The 20,500-nt window shown below is 42.8% G+C and overlaps 1 protein-coding gene across 1 annotated transcript in view; it reads left to right on the forward strand.

Moving 5' to 3' along the window:
- Positions 1-20,500, forward strand: part of PARP4 (poly(ADP-ribose) polymerase family member 4) — a 95,932-nt gene that overhangs the window by 35,128 nt on the left and 40,304 nt on the right. The window contains exons 15-21 of the mRNA XM_008021753.3: positions 1,692-1,816; positions 7,246-7,377; positions 8,162-8,248; positions 17,112-17,276; positions 17,939-17,985; positions 18,134-18,212; positions 19,563-19,700. Coding sequence (XP_008019944.3) covers positions 1,692-1,816; positions 7,246-7,377; positions 8,162-8,248; positions 17,112-17,276; positions 17,939-17,985; positions 18,134-18,212; positions 19,563-19,700 — 773 coding nt within the window. The remainder of the gene's footprint in view (positions 1-1,691; positions 1,817-7,245; positions 7,378-8,161; positions 8,249-17,111; positions 17,277-17,938; positions 17,986-18,133; positions 18,213-19,562; positions 19,701-20,500) is intronic.

Consider the following 20,500-nt stretch of genomic DNA (forward strand, 5'->3'; position numbering starts at 1 on the left):
GGCCTCAAGCGATCCTCTTGCCTTGGTATCCCAAAGTGCTGGGATTACAGATATGAGCCACCATGGCCAGCCTCATTTCCTTTTTTATCTTGCATACATAAAAACCAGGATGCTTGAGAAAGGTTAAGCGATCTCAAAATTCCATGTGACTTCATTAACACACTAAAGTTGAGCTTATTCCCTTCAGGAATAGCCAAGGCTAAAACCTGTGGAACCTTGCTAAGATGTCAAGGTGCAGAAAGTGTGATGGGGTGGGTAGAACACACAGCAGAGCCGCTGTGGAGTCAGGAAGCCCGGGGTTTCAGTGTGGCCCTGCCGCCCTGCAGTCTTGAAACTGCATGACCTTTTGCGCTCCACCTTCTCTCCGATGGGAACGAGAGCAGTACCTGCATGACAGAATTGCTGTAAGGGCGGAAGGGGAAACTGGAGGCACTGAGTAAATTGTCATGTGTGGTGTACGTGTTAGCCGTAGTAGTGCCAGCATAAACAGGATATTCACTTCTCAGAGTATCATGAGCCCAAACAATTACGGTGTTAATTAGTAGGACTATAAGAACACATTAACATTTTTGACCGTGCTCAAATTGCTTTTTGTCAGAAACGCATGTGTGTTCAGAGGTGACTCCAGTTTTTTGTCTGGGAGTCATTAAGTGGAATATCTGGCAAGACACTATGTATTTTTATTTCCTAACCTTCTCTGTGTGTTTGTACCACTTTAGAATAGGATGTGAACGTTTTTCAATATGTGCCGTAGGAGCTGATTCAGTCTTCCTCGGATTGAAAATCTATGTTGTTTCATGCCATCCCAAAATACTTGTGTGGCACCATAAATAATAGTGACTGAGCCCTTCCACGCTATAAGCCGGGGAATGCAGACACCTGGATTCAGGCTTCAGCCACACTTGAGACAGTCTGAAGACCTCTGTGTATTTGTGTGTATGTTTGAATGTATGTCAAGTAATGCTGTGTTTTTAATAGGACACCCCAAAGTCTCTACATTCAAAAGGCAGAAGAGCACATGCCTGTAGTCCCAGATACTTGAGAGGTGGAGGCAGGAGGATTACTTGAGCATAAGAGTTCAGAACCAGCCTGGGCACCATAGTGAGACTCCCATCTCTATCAAAAAAAAAAAAAAAAAGAAAAGAAGAAAAAAAAATTTAAGCAGAAGGGTCTTAAAAAAAAAAAAAAAAAAAGGCAGGCCATGTATGGTGGCTCACACCCATAGTCCCAGCACTTTGGGAGGTCAAGGCAGGTAGATCCCTTGAGTCCAGGAGTTCGAGACCAGCCTGGGCAACATGGCTAAACCTCATCTCCATAAAACATACCAAAACTTTAGCTGGGCATGGTGGTGCATGCCTGTAGTCCCAGCTACTCAGGAGGCTGAGACGGGAGGATCACCAGAGCTGGAGAGGATGAGTCTGCTGTGAGCAGAGATTGTGCCACTGCACTCCCACCTGGGTAACAGTGAGACGCTGTCTCAAAAAAAAAAAAAAAAAAGAAGGCACCTCCCATTTTTCTAATGTGGGTTCACTTGCTTTTCAGAATTGGCTATGGAAAATCATAAAATGCTATTTGTCGAATTTCCCTAAAATATAATGCATGAAGGCATGGAGAAGGAATAAAGATCAAGACAACAACAAACGTAGACAGGGATGGTTTTGAAAGCTAATGGTAACATTTTTAACGTTTAGATTACCAGTTACCAGATGCCAAAACTTCCAGCAGCACCAAGGCCGGCCTCCAGGACGCCTCTGGGAACTTGGTTCCTCTGGAGGATGTCAACATCAAGGGGAGAATCATAGACACTGTAGCCCAGGTATGTTTTCTGTGGCTTTATGACACTTGAACTACATGGATGTAAACCATACATGAGAATTTGATTGCAGTTGCATGAGCTAAAGGGAATAGATACATTTCTAAAATTCATTTATTCAAAAGCTATTCACTGAGCACTCCATGCCAGGGACTAGCTAGGCTCTGAGCATCCAGCAATGCACGGTACCAAAGCTCTGCCCTTGTGGAGCACACACTATGTGGGGGAATAGGCAGTCACCATGATGAAAGAGTGAAACACATGACACGTTAGATGGGGACAGGGGCTGAAGAGAAAAATGAAAGCAGGAGGGGATAGGAGCTGTGAAAGACGGGGCCTTTGAACCTGTAAACAGAATGGCTGAGGAGGCCTCCCTGAGAAGGTGACACCTGCATACAGACCTGAAGGAAGTGGGGGCTAAACCGTGTGGACATCGGAGGATGCTTATTCCAGGCAGTGGCAACATCACATGCCAAGGCTCTGAGGTGGGAAGGAGGCGGATCTGGTCCAGGCACGCCAGGGAGACGCACTGTGGCTGCAGTGGGGTAGAAAGTGGAGAGCGCAGGAGGACTGAGTCAGAGAGGTGAGGGGCTCTCACATCAGCACACAGGTCATGTTGTCCTTGACTGTGAGAGAAATGGAAGCTTCTAGATGTTTGGCAGAGGAATGACATGAACAGACCTGTTTTAACTGGCTCACTCTGGCCACCACGTTAGGAACAGTAGGAAGAGGACCAGTGGGAGAAATATTAGGTCACGTTCCCTGGAAAGCAGACTCTGGATGGAATTTGTTTTCAGGAAGCCTGTGGGACTGTGCCTGCGGGAGCTGCACCTGTGAGGGGGTGAGGGAGGCAGGACGTGGCCAAGGAGACAACAGACTCCTCAGATGATCTTGGGGGAAGCTCTGGGCCAGTGTGGTCTTTGAGAGAAGGTCTGAATCAAGGCAAGGGGGCTGGGCTTTGTAGCCCCACTGGGGCCAGTCCTGGGATATGGGCTGCTCCAGGGAGGGGTCCCAACCTTGGCTAAGGCAGTTTGTCTTTGGCTGAGGATGGTTCCTGGGGAAGCGCCCCACAGGTGACACTCCTAGCAGTCTCAGTCCTGAAGGGGACACAGTGGGCGCAACGTCACATCACGTAGAGGAGATGATTGACAGAATTCAGTTAAGGGACCTGGTGATGTGGAGAATAATGTGTGCAGTCGGGGTGTAGGAAGTGATGGAGTCTGCCAAGACCTGAGGGCAGAGCCAGTCAGATTTGCTGATGGGGACAGGACACGAGAGAAAGACAGTGGCCCAGGATGACAGCAGGGTGTTTGCCCTGAATAACTAGAAGGATCATAGTTGCATTTACTAGAATGGGCAAAGTCACAGGAGGGCAGGTTGGGGGCCAGCCGGAGTTTATCTTTGGCCAAGCAGGTCTTGTGACTACATAGGACCAGGGAGGAGACCCAAGCTGGACTTACAAGTGGGGAGTCAGCAGCATTCAGGTAGTGTTTAAAGTCATGAGCCCAGATTAAACACCCAGAGAATCAGTAGAGAACAGAGGCCAACATGGAGAGGTAGGGGAGGAGGCCGAGTCAGCCATGGAGACCAGGAGGGAGCGGCTGTGGAGACACACCAGGGCAGCTGAACAGGGAGGGGAGGAAAGACTGCTGGTGGGTCTCATGAATAACAACCCAGCCCTGACCACTGGATTTAGCAATGAGACCACTGGATTTAGCAATGAGATTGTTTGCCTTTTGATGGTGTGGTGAAAGGCTGATCAGAGTCAGTTCAAGACAGAATGGGAGGAAGAATTGGGAGACAGAGAAGATGAGGCAGCCGCTGAAGAGAAGTAGGGGTTGAAGACGCAAGAAACAACACCGTATGTGGGAGTCAGTGCAGGAGGGAAGCCTGGTGATCTGGGAGAGGGGAATTGCCGGAACTGCTTCCTTCTCTACATCCTTCTCTATGTTTTATTGTATAAATAGGAAATATTGTTGAAAAGACTTTCCTGGTAAACCGTTCTGAATTTTACTTTTATCGAAATATCTCTGAAGACTCAATTTACAACTTTAGTATGCCCTTATTTATTTAACATTTCTATGTAATAAACATGTATATTGCCCTTATGTTGTGCCAGGCAGTGATCAAAGCACTTTCTTTCCAGAGAGAGATGAATTCTACTGTTCTCCCAAATCTTTGTTAGCTACTAAAATATAAACATTTTGCTATCATAAATACCAGGGTGGTGGCCGGGTGCGGTGGTTCATGCCTGTAATCCCAGGACGTTGGGAGGGAGGCCGAGGCAGGAGGATTGCTTCAGCTCAGGAGTTCCAGACCAGTCTGGGGAACATGGAGAAACCCCATCTCTACAAAAATTGGCTGAGCACAGTGGTGTACACCTGTAGTCCCATCTACTTGGGAGGTTGAGATGGGAGGATGACTTGCCATTACTAGAAGGGGCAAAGTCACAGGAGGGCGGGTTGGAGGAGGCAGAGGTTGCAGTGAGCCAAGATCGCACCACTGCACTCCAACCTGGGTAGATAGAGGGAGACCCTGTCTCAAAACAACCAACCAACCAAAAAAACCAGGTTGTTGAAAGAGAAGGAACAAACCCTACCTTATTAAATTATCTGCACTAAAGCTCACAAGGAGCATTAAATACCAAGTGAGTAAGAACTGGTCAAAGCAAAAAGACAAGCATCGCAGGAGGGTTATTTAATGCAGGTGCTGGGGCCACAGCCAGGAGCTCGCAGCAGGTTCATCATCCACAGTCACAGGATGGAAGGCAGTGCCAGGGGTGCCAGGTGACCAGATGCAGTGGTAGAGCTTGGAAAGTTTTCTGTTTTCTAAAATTGAATTGGTTTGCTAAGATTTGGCCTCATCATCGGCTTCTGACACTGAAGATTGTATTGAACAGCCATAAAGGCCTTTTAGGAGATTGAGAACATTCAAGTACAGTGCCATGGTGTTCTGATCCCTGTAGAGGGAAATTAGTTCCATTTCACTGATCACCTTAAACTGGGGAGACGGGGTGTCGGGTGAGAAGAGCAGTTTGGATATAGCTGACCTCCCCCCCTGGGCCCACTCTGACCCATACGCACATCCTCAAGGCAGCTCAGAGCAACATCACAGACTTTGAAAAGACCCAGCTGTGGGTTCGTGGGACATGTTCTATTTCTGCCAATCCTTTTGGCACCACTTAGGATCGGTAAACATAATGATTACCACGTCCTGAGAGTCAGGCCCTCAGCCGAGTTTTCCACATGCAGTACTTAATTCTCTCAGACTCCATGAGCCAAGTGCTATAATTATGCCCTTGTTTGGATGAGGAAGCTGAGGCCCAGGGACAAACAATACGATAAAGCCCAAATTTGAACTCAGATCATTCTGATTCCAACGTCCAGGTTCTTAACCAGTACACCATAGTGCAGTGTGGTAGATCATACAAAGCAAAGGGTCTGGAGTTCGTAAGGCTTAGCTTTGAATTCCTGCTTATTCTTTCTAGTGCTGTGAGTTTGGGAAAGTTACTTAACTTCTTTGCCTCGTTTTCCTCATGTGTAAAATGGAAATAATAATACCTGCCCATCAGTGTTGTGGCTACTCAATCTAATAAGTATAAAGGACTTAGGGCATTGTTTTTACGTGCAAAACAAATGATGACTAGGTTACATGGAGAGGCGTGTGTGCTGCATGCCTTACTTGGGATTAGATGACTTGTACCATTTGTTACTTCAAACCCAAAGAGGCCTGTTCCCTGGGGAAGTTTGCCACAAAATAACTCTCTATTTAGCAGTGAATTTCTCACTCATTTTATGATGAAACATCCAGACTGTAGACTGAGCTTGAGTATCCAAGCAGAGGCGGGGGTGTAGATTCTTATATGTCCATGGCTCATACATTTTGACCCTTCTTGGAATAAATTAATAATGTTAAGCTTAGTTACATAATGGTTTTATCTAATGGAAGAAAATTAAGATGTCAAAATGTGTTACATTATATTAGTTTCTGTTCTAAGGCCTGGTAAAAATACTTGTATTATCGTTATCTAAAATTACTGACCTTTGTGAGTGCCTAGCCACACAGTGTGACATACAAAGAGGGTGCAGCTGACACAGGCCTGATGTCTGGGGACTCGCGCGCAAAGGCACGTCTGCTAACTAGAACAGGCAGGACGGCTACTGCGAATGAAGAAACATCAGTCTCCACCAAGTACAATTAGATAGTGATCCTGATTGTCAGACTCAGGGCAAGCATACGTGCCTTTGAGGGTTTGGTAAAACTGGAGAAATCCAGACTGAGAAGGAGTTCCACGCACAGTCAAGCGGACAGTGTCTGACATCCTTGCAGTCAGTGCTAGGTGGGCCCCAGTCCCATTGCCTCCCCGCCAGGCACACTCTAACCATTCATTGCATGCAGCGTAGCCCAGATCACTGGGAAACTCCAGGATGCACCTTTGCCTCATCTTGGGTGGCTGGCCAGACCGGGATTCCAGGACTCCTACCCACTGGCCAGCGAGGTGTTCGTTTGCAGGATGGCAGGAGATTCCGTCTCCAGGAGGGTGCTGACCTGCTGATTTGGGGAGACTCAAATTGCTTATATTAATAAAGACTCCTTGAACAATTTTGCCTGGCACCCTATATACCTTAGGGGCAGCCCAGCTTGCAGCAAATCGAGGTGTGGACAATGTTTTCAAATAAGTTAGATTTTCTTTTAGTTTTTCATTTTTGTCTCTTCCCTGGATTATTGATTGCAGATCATTAAATATTTTTGCCTTATTATTGTCACATGTTTAAAATCTTACTGTTTATTAATTTTCTGAGTTTTTTCTTAATTTTCAAATATTTAAAGCCTCCCACCTTTTCCTGAGTTGAAGGAGTGATGAAAACAGTCTGTTTTAAAGATTAATTAGATAATACAACAGAGACGATTGGAGAAGACTTGATTCTGGAACAACCAAGGCACAGAGAGATGAGGAGCTAGATGAGGAGCTAGATGAAGGCTGTGTGGAGAGGGGGAAAGCCACAGAGAGGTCCCCAGGAGGAAATCCCAAGTCCTGAGAGCCGATAGGATAGAAGGATTATTCTGGAATCGTTTCCAGCCAACATGGCACTAAGGGAGGCATCAAAGCCCACAACACGAAAGGGGCAATTTTCCAGCTGTCTTAACAAGAGCTATATTGCCTATACTAAGTCAGTGTTGGTAAGACAGACTTCAGGTGGCTTCTGTTCCAGTTGGACATGTATGAACCACCTAACCGTGGGACTGGTGCCTTTTATCACATGACACTGGCTCTCCCTTGCAGAAGTGAAGCCAGGGTTGGGAATTTGAGGGACGCGATACAAATTCAAGGAAATTCAAATAAATATGCAAAATCATTTTCATTCGTTCTTGTTCCTGCACATGTAGTCCCTGTGGTCTCATCAGATGTATGGCTTTTTTTTCTTCTTCAGGTCATTGTTTTTCAGACATACACAAATAAAAGTCATGTGCCCATTGAGGCAAAATACATCTTTCCTTTGGATGACAAGGCCGCTGTGTGTGGCTTCGAAGCCTTCATCAATGGGAAGCACATAGTTGGAAAGGTAAGGCGAGAAGATGCATCGTGCCCGCTGTCTGCTTTCAAAGTCAGCTTCCATTTCCCAGAACCTTTGTTTTCGGAGTCCCCATGGCTATAAGTTTGAGTAGCAGCCTTATCATAAAACAAGAATATTCTTTGAAGAACCAATTCTTGCACAGTGAGCCTCCCTCAAACATCCCTCCCTGATGAAGGGTTTCTACCCTTCTCTGTCCAGTCTTCGTCGTCAGTGTCTTGCACATTCTTTGCCTTGGCACTGTAAGAGTGATTTCAGCATGAAAGGTTTAAGAGGGCTGGGTGCGGTGGCTCATGCCTGTAATCCCAGCACATCGGGAAGCTGAGGCAGGCGGATCACTTGAGGTCAGGGGTTTGAGCTGAAATGAAAGCTATTATAACTTTCTAAAAAAAGAAAAAGAAAAGAAACAACAGTTGATTCTTTGTTTATTGTAAGGATTAGTGCACAGTTACAATTATAAACTACAGTTTCCCAAATGTAAAGTAATTATTATGTTTTGTTCCACATAAACTCCCAACCAAAAAAAATTTTTTTCACTATTGATTCTGAAATATTTTGATCACAACTGAAAGAGACTTCTCTTTAGTTGGCCTTTCCTGGTTCAGGTTCTTATCAGATAAGTACATTTCGATGATCACTTTATTTAAGTTTCCATTCATCTTAGACTCGGTTTTTAGTTTTTGCCTGAGTTTTAATAAACATTGATGTTGTTTTCTTCATTAAAGTCTGAAGTCACTCTTCATGTAAGGAATGATTTAAAAATCATCTTTTCCAGATTAAAGAGAAGGAAGAAGCCCAGCGAGAGTACCGAGAAGCGGTGACCCAGGGCCATGGCGCTTACCTGATGAGTCAGGATGCTCCGGTATGGCTTGGTGTGCATGCCATGTGCATACAGGAAAGGGAAAGAGACTTAGAACAGGATTTGAAATATGAAATTCCTGCTAGAGGCTGAGATAATTTACACTGCTGTAGGCCCCAGAGTTTCACTTGCTCTAAGTAAGGGGAAGCCACGCCAGTCAGACCCTTTGACTTATCTAAACCAAGGAGGAAACGGCGTCAGTAGTTCCAGACAAACAGCAAGAGCTAGGCCTGTCATTGGGAACTGAGTTTCCCAAAAGGAATGACAGAGAAAACGATAACATTTGAGGTATATAACTTTCATCTTCTGATAAGAGTGTGATACATTGGCCGGGCGCAATGGCTCACGCCTTAATCCCAGCACTTAGAGAGGCTGAGGTGGGCGGATCACCTGAGGGCAGGAATTCGAGACCAGCCTGGCCAACTTGGTGAAACCCCGTCTTACTAAAAATATAAAAATTAGCTGGGCGTGGTGGCAGGCACCTGTAGTCCCAGCTACTGGAGAGGCTGCAGCAGGAGGATTGCTTGAACCCGCAGGGCGGAGGTTGCAGCGAGCCAAAATTGTGCCATTGCACTCCAGCCTGGGCGACAAGAGCGAAACTCTGCCTCAAAAAAAAAGAAGAGTGTGATATATTTACAGTTTTCCTGGAAGTAAGCTCACCCAGCAGACGGTCCAATCATAAAGCAGGGAGGCATTTCTGCCGGGTCCTGCTTGGGCCCAGTTCCTGCGCGTTTAGGTGATTCGCTTTAGCAGGGACGTGACCTGGACAGCGTGGAAGTGGGAACAGCTGGCAGGTCCACTGGACTGCTTTCCTTAAATATCAGGTGTTTTCACGAGGCCTCTGGCAGCTGCTAGATTGCGTGTAGTCAGTGTCTAACTCTAGTGCAGGTATTTTAGTTGTTTTTGCAGATGGGGCCATATGTTTGAGTATCGCCTCCGAGGGTGACACGTGGCCATGGTGTTTTGAAAATTGAACATTTGCTGGGGCTAGGGGCACATTCAAGATTAATACAGATCGAAGGGGTAAATTATTGGTCTTGACATCTAAGATATCCACTTGCAGGATGGGAATAGGCAATGAAGAGGTGATTATTGAACAGTTAACAATGCTAGCTCTATATATGGCCAAACTGTGCGTATCGAAGCCCGGGGTTCATTTGAGAGGCTGCCACTTAATATCAGGGTGTCTTCCTATGTGAGTTGGTAAATGTTTCCTCCTAAATACTTACATATTTCCCTAGGAATATAGCCCACAAGAAAACAGTCTTCACAAGAGATATTACCTGTGGGTAAAGTCTGATCAGAACTATTGCTAACCCAAGCCTTCAGGTCTCCCAGAATGTGTTTGACATCTTGTGACTATAATGTTCTCATATCATAATATATGGTATTCATGTGTTATATAAATACCATATATACCAGGTGCAGTGGCTCATACCTGTAATCCCAGCACTTTGGGAGGCCAAGGCAGGAGGATCACTTGAGCCCAGGAGTTTGAGGCTGCAGTGAGCTGTGATAACACCACTACACACCAACCTGGGCAACAGAGCAAGATCCTGTCTCTAAACAAACAAACAAATCTTAGCTTAGGAATCCCTCCATCTAAGCTTTTCCTGCCTTACCCCAGGAAAGACCCGTGGCTTCATTTTCCCATGGCCACCTGGATATATTTGTCTTATAACTCTTAATATACTATTTGTAAAGATAGAGGTCTAACTTGTAATCCCCAATATTTAAGTGTGGAAGTAACAGAAAAGGATACTTAATGGTAAAATAAAGAGAAAATTGTGGTGCCAAAACCAAGGATGAAGACAGTGCCAGCCTAGGATGACTTGGGTCCTCCTCATTGCCAGATTAAATGGCAATGTGTCCAAGACTTCAATTTATGTGACCATTTGATGATTTTCTCCTTTTCAAAACATCTAGACTGACTTGTCACCATAACCCTATAGTATTTAGATAGCATACTGTTGAATTTTGCTGCTTTATCCAATCTGATAGTTTCTGCACTTTGTATTGTTTAGATCATTTTTATTTAATGCAGTTACTAATCTGGTCAGATTTATATCTATGATCTTGCTAGTTGTTTTCTATTTGTACCATTTGTTCTTCGTTCCTTTCTCTTCCTACTTTCTCTTGTATTGTTTTTTAAATGATTCCATTGTATCTCCATTATTGGCTTATTAATTCCATCTTTTATTTATTTATTTATTTATTTTTTGAGACAGAGTCTCACTCTCACCCAGGCTGGAGTGCAGTGGCGTGATTTTGGCTCACTGCAACCTCTGCCTCCCAGTTTGAGCGATTCTCCTGCCCCAGCCTCCCAAGTAGCTGCGACTACAGGCACACGCCACGACACCCAGCTAATTTTTGTATTTTTAGTAGAGATAGGGTTTCACCATGTTGGCCAGGCTGGTCTCAAACCCCTAACCTCAAGTGATCCTCCTGCCTCTGCCTCCCAAAGTGCTGGGATTACAGACATCAGCCACCGCGCCCGGCCAGTTATATCTCTCTTAAAAAGTTTTGATTGTTGGCCAGGTGTGGTTGCTCATGCCTATAATCCCAACACTTTGGGAGGCTGAGATAGATGGATCACTTGAGCCCAGGAGTTCAAGACCAGCTTGGGCGACATGGTGAAACCCCAAATCTACAAAAAATACAAAAATTAGCTGGGTGTGGTGATGCATGCCTGTAGTCCCAGCTACTTAAGGGGCTGAGGTGGGAGGATTACTTGAGCCCGAGAAGTCGAGGCCACAATGACCCATAATGGCACCACTGCACAGCCTGGGCAACAAACTGAGACCCTGTCCCAAAAAATAAAAAAATTAAAGTTTTGATTGTTGCTCCAAAGCCACATGTTAAATATGTGTTAAATATGGTAGCCACTTATTATATGTGGATATTTACATTTAAGTATAAAATAAAATGTTTCATGTGGCCAGTGGCTATCTTATTACTTAGTGCATAGATAGAATATTTTTATCATCATAGAAAGTTACATTGGTCAGCACTGCTTCAGGGTTTACTACTATATACATGTTTAACTTACCACATACAGCCTACAATATTATACTACTACGTACGTAAAAACCTTACAACCAGAATACATTACAACCAGTATACGTTCATTTCTTTTTTCCCATATCCTTTGTGATATTGTCGTCATGTATTTTATTTCTTCATATATTGTAAATCCTACAATGTGGTGTTATATATTCAACTATTCTTTTTTTATAAGTTGTGGGATACATGTGCAGGACATGCAGGTTTGTTACATAGGTAAACGTGTGCCATGGAGGTTTGCTGCACCTGTCAACCCCTCACCCAGGTATTAAGCCCCACATGCATTAGCTGTTTATCCTGATGCTCTCCCTCCCCCAGCCCCCCAACAAGCCCCAGTGTGTATTGTTCCCCTCCCTGTGTCCATGTGTTCTCATTGTTCAGCTCCCACGTATAAGTAAGAACATCCTGCGTTTAGTTTTCTGTTCCTGTGTTAGTTTATGAGGATAATGGCTTCCAGTTTCATCCATGTTCCTGCAAAGGACATGGTCTCATTCCTTTTTATGGCTGCATGGTATTCCATGGTACATATGTACCACATTTTCTTTATCCAGTCTATCATTGATGGGCATTTGGGTTGATTCCATGTCTTTGCTATTGTGAATAGTGCTGCAACGAATATAAACGTGCATGTATCTTTATAATGGAATGATTTCTATTCCTCTGGGTATATACCCATTAGTAATGGGATTGGTGGGTCAAATGGTATTTCTGGTTCTAGGTCTTTGAGGAAGACCACACTGTCTTCCACAATGGTTGAAATAATTTACATTCCCACCAACAGACTAAAAGCATTCCTATTTCTCCACAGCCTTGCCAGCATCAGTTAGATTTTTTAACAATTGCCATTCTGCCTGGCATGAGATGGTATCTCATTGTGGTTTTGATTTGTATTTCTCTAATAATTAGTGATGTTGAGTTTTTTTTCTTATGTTTTTTTGGCCACATAAATGTGTTCTTTTGAGAAGTGTCTGTTCATGTCCTTTGCCCACTTTTTAATGGGGTTGTTTTTTTTCTTGTAAATTTGTTTAAGTTCCTTGTAGATTCTGGATATTAGACTTTTGTCAGATGGATAGATTGCAAAAATTTTCTCTCATTCTGTATGTTGTCTGGTCACTCTGATGATAGTTTGTTTTGCTGTGCAGAAGCTCTTTAGTTTAATTAGATCCCATTTGTCAGTTTTTTGCTTTTGCTGCAATTGCTTTTGATGTTTTCCTCATAAAATCTTTGACCGTGCCTATGTCCTGAATGGTATTGCCTAGATTTTCTTCTAGAATTTTTAGAGTTTTTGGTTTTATATTTAAGTCTTTAATCCATGTTGAATTATTTTTTGTGTAAGTTTAAGGAAGGGGTCCAGTTTTAATTTTCTGCATATGGCTAGCCAGTTTTCCCAGCACCATTCATTAAATAGGGAATCCTTTCCCCATTGCTTGTTTTTGTCAGGTTTGTTGAAGATCGGACAGTTGTAGATGTGTGGTGTTACTTCTGAGATATCTATTCTGTTCCGTTGGTCTATATGTCTATTTTTGTACTTGTACCATGCTGTTTTGTTTACTGTAGCCTTATAGTATAGTGTGAAGTCTGGTAGTGTGATGCCTCCAGCTTTGTTCTTTTTGCTTGGGATTGTCTTGGCTATACAGGCTCTTTTTTGGTTCCGTATGAATTTTAACCTAGTGTTTTCTAATTCTGTGAAGAATGTCAATGGTAGTTTAATGGGAGTAGCATTGAAGCTATACATTACTTTGGGCAGTATGGGCATTTTCATGATGTTTATTCTTCCTATCCATGAGCATGGATGTTTTTCCATCTGTTTGTGTCCTCTCTGATTGCCTTGAGCAGTGGTTTATAGTTCTCCTTGAAGAGGTCCTTCACTTCCCTTGTTAAGCTGTATTCCTATGTGTTTTATTCTCTTTGTAGCAATTGTGAATGGGAGTTCATTCATGATTTGCTTCTCTGCTTGTCTGTTGTTGGTGTATAGGAATGCTTGTGACTTTTGCACATTGATTTTGTATCCTGAGATTTTGCTGAAGTTGCTTATCAGCTTAAGAAGCTTTTGGGCTGAGACAATGGGGTTTTCTAGATATGCGATCTTGTCATCTGCAAACAGAGGTAGTTTGACTTCCTCTCTTCCTATTTGAATAATCTTTATTTTCTTTATCTTGCCTGATTGCCCTGGCCAGAACTTTGAATACCATATTGAATAGGAGTGGGCATCCTTATTCAATACTATATTGAATAGAAGGCATCCTTGTGTTGTGCTGGTTTTCAAGGGGAATGCTTCCAGCTTTTGACCAGTCAGTATGATATTGGCTGTGGGTTTGTCATTAATGGCTCTTATTATTTTGAGATACGTCCCATGAATACCTAGTTAACTGAGAGTTTTTAACATAAAGGGATGTTGAATTGTACAAAGACCTTTTCTGTGTCTAGTTAGGTAATCATGTGGCTTTTGTCTTTAGTTCTGTTTATGTGATGATCAACTATATTTTAAAGCAATTAAAAATAAGGGGAAATGTCTCTACATTTATTCTCATTTTACCGTTTCTGGTGCTCTTCATTTCTTTGTACAGATACAAAGAAATCTTCCTTCTGTTCGAAGAGTTTTCTTTCTTTTCTTTTTCTAGTGCAAGTGTGCTAGTGAGGAGTGTGTTCCTCTTTTATCTCACAAAATCTTTCACCTTCATTTTTCAAAAATATTTTTTTGCTGAATATGGGATTCTGGGTGACAGTTTATTTGTTTTCCTTTCAGCATTTTAAATATGTTGCTTTATTGTCTTCTGGCTTATATGGTTTCTGACCAGAAGTCAGCTCTAATTCTTGTGTTGTTCTTCTATATGTGAAGGTATCTTTTTTTCTCAAGCCATCTTCAATATTCTCTTTATCTTTGGTTTTCAGTAGTTTGACTATGATGTGTTTATGTTATTTTTAAAATGTATTGCTTATTTTGCTTGGATTTCTCTGAGTTTGGATTGTCTCACATTCATTTTGGGACAGTCTTGACCCTTATCTATTGAAATATTTCTTCTCCCTCATTCTCTCTGTCTCTTTGTCCTTCTGAGACTTCAATACATATATGTTAGACCATATTTGATATTGCACCACAGCTTTTGGAGCTCTATATTTTTACTTTTATTTCTTGTTGCATTTTATTTTGGATAATTTCTGTTGACCTAGCTTCAAGTTCATTCATTCTTTTCTCAGCTATTGTCAGTCAGCTGATAGGCTTGTCAAATCCTTCAACTTTGATAGTGTGTTTCTAGCATTTTTGACATTTAAAAATATAATTCAGTCTCTCTAATGAAAGGTTCCATCTATTCATATGTATTCCTCACATTTTCTGTATGTTTTTTCATATATTAATTATAGTCCTGTCTGTTGCAGTGTCATGGTTATCTCTGGATCTGCCTGTTAATTGCTTTATCTTGACCTTGGGTCATTTTTTCCTTGCTTTTTAAAAATGTGTGTATTTTGGAATTTGTGATTGAATGTTGGACATTGTGCGTAAAAGAAGAGAAACTGAAATAAATGGCATTTATGCCCAGAAATGGTAACTCCTGTTCTTTCAGACTAGTGTAGGGGTTGAAGAGCTGAGTTTGAGTTCTGCTGTTGTTATCATTACTCTCTGTCGTTATTATTACTCTCGGTCTCAAATTCTTCTAGTGGTGGACTGCCATTACCTTGTGCCTCTTAGGTCCTGGATCCAGAACTATTCTCATTGAGGCTCATTCTCTGCCCCCAGCTTTCAGCAGACCGTGCACACTGTCCGACAGAGGTGGTTACAGCCACTCTTCCCCTCCCCCGGTGCTAGGCTGCCGTTGCTTGATGTGCTGTACTAGGCTCCTGGTGGGGCAGGGGCATTCTTCTGGTTCAACCTCAGTCTTAGGCAGGGCCTGCAGTCCTGGACCTTAGGGTGGGAACTTCCTAGCACTCCTGTTCGTTGTCCTACCTTAGCGGCAGCCAAATTCTGCCTTGGGTCTGTTAAGAGTTGTTTGGGGGACAGTTTCCTGCCTTTCCTCCAGTGTAGCAACCCCTGCCTTGTACTAGTGCAGGGTCCTGGGCCTAGGAGGGTGTCATCCCCTGCCCCATGGGGAGGTGGCTGTTCCTCTCTGAAGCAGTGGAACAGAAAAAGAAAATAAAGAAAACTCTTCAAGCACCTGGGCAGGGGGCTAATAAGGAAGGCTTCTGATCGATCCCTGGTTTATTTCTGCTCCTTCCCCGCAGCTCTGGAAGTGAGAGTTTGCTGCCCCTCCCCCAGCAGCTGGAGGCTTTTGCTCCATGTGGGGAAAGGATCCAGGGAAGTGGCCCCAGCACCTCCCACACACCTGCTTCACTGAGAGGTGCTCCCCCTTGGTCTCCTGCCCTGCCCAGCCTTTCCAGTGGGCCCAGTGGAAGGCTGTGGGGATGTGGGGAAATGCCTGTGAGAGAATGCAAACTCCCCTTGGGTCAGGAGCTCCCAATTCTAAACCAGCAAGCTCACCCACTCTCAACCGGGAGGAGTTCACACAGTTCCTCTGTCCCATCTGTCTCCTCTTTGGAATTCAGTTTTCTTGGTTGATGAGTTCAAGACAAGTTATGATTTTGTAGATTGCCTAGTGTGTTATAACAGAAGTGAGATTATCTGCATCCATTTATATCCTGCCCAGAAACAGAACTGCAATCCCACTCTATTAAGTGGCAGTCTCTCAAATGAACCCCAGGTGTTTATACATACATTTCTTTTAAGGGCTAGCACTATTAAGTATTTAATAATCACCTCTTTATTATTTAATTCCATCCTGTAAATGGATGTCTTTGATGTCAAAAGTAACAATTTAACTTTTAAGCCTAAATTAATCCTAATTTAGATACAGAAAATTTTCATGATAGTGTGGTCCATTAGAATGGTGAACATACTTGGGGATGTTGAGAGGATCTCTGCGTAGTTATCAGAAAAAAAAATGTATCTAGCCTCTTTTTTCTGCACTAGCTAGTCATGGGGTTGCCGCCTTGTATAGTGATTATCAACATCCCATTAAAAGAAAGCTGAAGACTTTTTATTTAAAAATAACATGATAGTCTGGGTGTGGTAGTTCACACCTGTAATCCCAGCACTTTGGGAGCACAAGGTGGGTCACTTGAGGCCTGGAGTTTGAGACCAGCCTGGGCAACCCCATCTGTACAAAAAGATTTAAAAATCAGCCAGGCATGGTGGTGCGCGTCTGTAGTCCCAGCTACTTAGGAGGATGGCTTAGACCTGGAGTTTCAAGGCTACATTAAGCTATGCTGCACCACTGCCCTCCAGCCTGGATGACGGAGCAAAATCCTGTCTCTAAAACATGAATAAATAAAAATAAAAATAACATGAGAAATTACCATAGGGTAAAATAATTAAGCAAGGGCCAAGCTGAGAAAAAACTGCCCTGTTCCACAGCTGCTGGCGAAAGTGGTGTTGGGTGCCGTGGAGGTCAGGGAGGGTCTTCAAGAAGGGGCTTTGTGGAGGCTGTCTGTGCAGCAGGGCCCACCCATGCAGGGAGCTCACACGTTGGAGCCCCTGGGGCAGAGTCCATGAGTGCCTCTTCCCAGTTCAGCTGCCAAGGGGGCCCCTCTCCGTCTGCCTGCCGTGGACATCACCCTGTTCCCACCACTGGTGAATGGCTTCAGGATTCTCCGCTAGCCTCCTCAATATGTCTTTTAGGTTTTATTACTGTTTTTCTGGGGAAGAATTTGGCAGGCTGTCGTTCAAGTTCCTTAAGAAGTACATGGAGTTAGGTGGCATATAATGGGTATGCTTTCAACTTGCACGCTAAGTCATATGTTTCTGTTTCAGGATGTTTTTACTGTAAGTGTTGGAAACTTACCCCCTAAGGCTAAGGTTCTTATAAAAATTACCTACATCACAGAACTCAGCATCCTGGGCACTGTTGGTGTCTTTTTCATGCCCGCCACTGTAGCGCCCTGGCAACAGGACAAGGCTTTGAATGAAAACCTTCAGGTTTGTACGCATAAGATTTGAAAAAGCATTTTGGCAGCAGTGGAGGGAGGGTAGTGGAGGGCTGTGGAGGAATTTATGCATGGGGAGAAAAGCATGTAAAATAATCTTTTAGGCATAAAGTCAATTTTACTGACATGCATTTAGATACATTATGTATATAAAATGAAAAAAATAAAAGATACAGATATGATCAATAAGCATATTGTTATTCTGCTTAATCACTCAAAACATGTTATATCCGTAGTGCATGTTCATCATGAAGAACTAGGTAAGCACAGAGAATACAAATAAGCCAAAATAAGAAAATTAAAATCATCCTTTATCCCATCGCCCAGAGATAGCTACTAGTTAATGCTTTGGTATATCCCTCCAAACTTCCTACTTTGTATGTACAGCACAGGTATAAAATGTGTGTGTGTGTGTGTGTGTGTGTGTGTATATATACACAGACATATGTAGAGTTTAAAAATCTCTGTCAAAATGGTCAGTTGTATTTTAGAAGTTCCTGTCATTCCATGAGCAAACTTTGTGTTTCTCTACTTGAAAGTGAAACCAGCTGTCTTGCTGACAGTTGTGTCCTTGCCAAGATTCCATTCAGTTTAGAGTCTCATTGTGAAACTTAATATATGCTTAGTTATACAAATATGTTTTTCTTTTAACAGGATACAGTACAGAAGATTTGTATAAAAGAAATAGGAACAAAGCAAAGGTTAGTACCTAAAATATAAAACCTGTCAATGAATCATTCAGTGTATATTAGTTTTCTGGTTTAAATTTCCATTTAGAATTGTTTGAAATAATTTCAGATAGAAATTTCAGATCATAGACTGAGACAACTTTCTCTTCATTTTTGGTAGCTTCTCTTTGACTATGTCTATTGAGATGCCGTATGTGATTGAATTCATTTTCAGTGATACACATGAACTGAAACAAAAGGTTAGTGCATCTTTTATTTGTTAAGAGCTCTTATTTTAACCCTACTTTTATCTTATCAAAGCAATGCATGCACGTGGTTTCAAAGTGAAATAATGCTAACAAAAGCTTCTAACAAGAAGCAGCAGTCCTGCCCCTGATTCTCCCCAGACCAATTTCCAGAGACAGTGAATCACTTGGAATATTTGAGGTGTTTCTTTGATTTTGCCTCTAATTTTTAAATATTAATTTTTAATGATTTTTCTTGATTCACCTGTTTCAGAAATTATCTTTTGACTTCCTGTTATGGAAGTTGGATGTGTAGCTCTTGCCCCCTCCATCCACGTCACTCCCTACTTTTCCTCTCCCCTTTATTCCAAAAGACCTGTTTCACAATAGTCAGTGTTTATTATGTAAATGATGTTTACCACTGAGCCAAGAAATGTATAATATTATGATGAGTTTTTTGGTTTTGTTTTGTTTTTTGAGACAGGGTCTTGTATCTGTCACCCAGACTAGAGTACAATGGTGCAGTCATGGCTCACTTCATCCTTGACCTCCTTGGCTCAAACAATCCTCCTGCTTCAGGCTCCTGAATAGCTAGGGCTCCAGGCCTGTGCCACCACACCTGGCTAATAAAAAGAAAAAAAAGATTGTAGAGACAGGGTCTCACCATGTTGCACAGGCTTATCTCAAACTCTTGGGCTCAAGGGATCCTTATCTGATGTGCCATCTGCTATACCCAGATAAGTCTAACTGAATGGGCAGATCTATAATCTTTGGATCCGGGGTTTGAGACTGTCTCACGCGTACCTAAATTTGACTGTGTGAATCAACCTTAGGATTGCAGAAGGGTGACTAATATGCTCATGGTCTTCTAAAACCTGCATTTTGGTTTCTTTGTTTTGTTTTGTGTGTGTGTGTGTGTGTTGTTTTTTTTTTTTTTAGACGGAGTTTTGCTCTTGTTATCCAGGCTGGAGTGCAGTGGTGCGATGTTGGCTCACTGCAACCTCCACCTCCTGGGTTCAAGCGATTCTCCTACCTCAGCCTCCTGAGTAGCTGGGATTACAGGCGCCCACCACCACACCCCGCTAATTTTTTGTATTTTTAGTAGAGACAGGGTTTCGCCAGGCTGGCCTCAAACTCCTGACCTCAGGTGATCCACCCACCTCGGCCTCCCAAAACGCTGAGATTACAGGCATGAGCCACCGCACCCAGCCTACATTTCATTATTTTGGAATTTACCACTACTTTGTTGATTCTTAATAGAGTTATGTAAGCCATGCAAGAGTTTGCTCTGTGACAGGTAAGTGCAGACTGCTAATATGGTGTTACTCCATTACTCACCTTGTTGTGGTGGTGTTTGTTTTGCAGCGCACAGACTGCAAAGCTGTCATCAGCACCATGGAAGGCAGCTCGTTAGACAGCAGTGGATTTTCTCTCCACATCGGTTTGTCTGATGCCTATCTCCCAAGAATGTGGGTTGAAAAACATCCAGAAAAAGAAAGCGAGGTATACTCCTTTTTACTTAGAAATAGGAGACGCTATTGAAAAAACGTTTCAGAATAAGTTGGTTAAACTTGCGAATTATTGATTGTCTTGAAAAACTAGCATTACAAAATGAACTCTCACATCCCAAGATTCTACAACTAAAAATATTTATGATATCAAGTATTCCAAACTTCTGACGTTTCGTCCAAAACCCTTATGTGGATGATTTGCCTGTACATATTGGCATTTTTACCTTAAGCTCCACCAAAAGAACATGTTCTATCAGACATTACATTGGGTATTCTGTATACTTTTTATACTTTTAAAATACTGATACTGGAAAAACAAGCAATTACTTGTGGTTGGTAATAAGATCATTTTGTGTGGCTGTGACAAAGAGTCTCTTCCTAAGTTAAAATGAAAATAGAAACTTAGGCCAGGTGCAGTGGCTCACACCTGTAATCCCAGCACTTTGGGAGACCAAGGCAGGTGGATCACTTGAGCCCAGGAGTTTGAAACCAGGCTGGGAAACATAGTGAGACCTTATCTCTATAAAAAATTAAGAAAAAAAATTAGCCAGCTGTGGTCACACACACCTGTGGTTTCAGCTTCTCAGGAGGCTGAGGCAGGGCGATCGCTTGAGTCCAGGAGGTTGAGGTTAAAGTGAACTGTGATCGTGCCATTGCACGCCAGCCTGGACAACAGAGGGAGACCCTGTCTCAAAAAAAAAAGGAAACTTATGTGATAGTAGTTAAGTATTGGTTAATTAATGGAACAAAAGTCATGTGTGTGTATTTTAGTAATCACAATGGCATGTATAT

This window comes from Chlorocebus sabaeus, chromosome 3 (assembly GCF_047675955.1).
Source record: "Chlorocebus sabaeus isolate Y175 chromosome 3, mChlSab1.0.hap1, whole genome shotgun sequence".
Classification (NCBI taxonomy): Eukaryota; Metazoa; Chordata; class Mammalia; order Primates; family Cercopithecidae; genus Chlorocebus; species Chlorocebus sabaeus.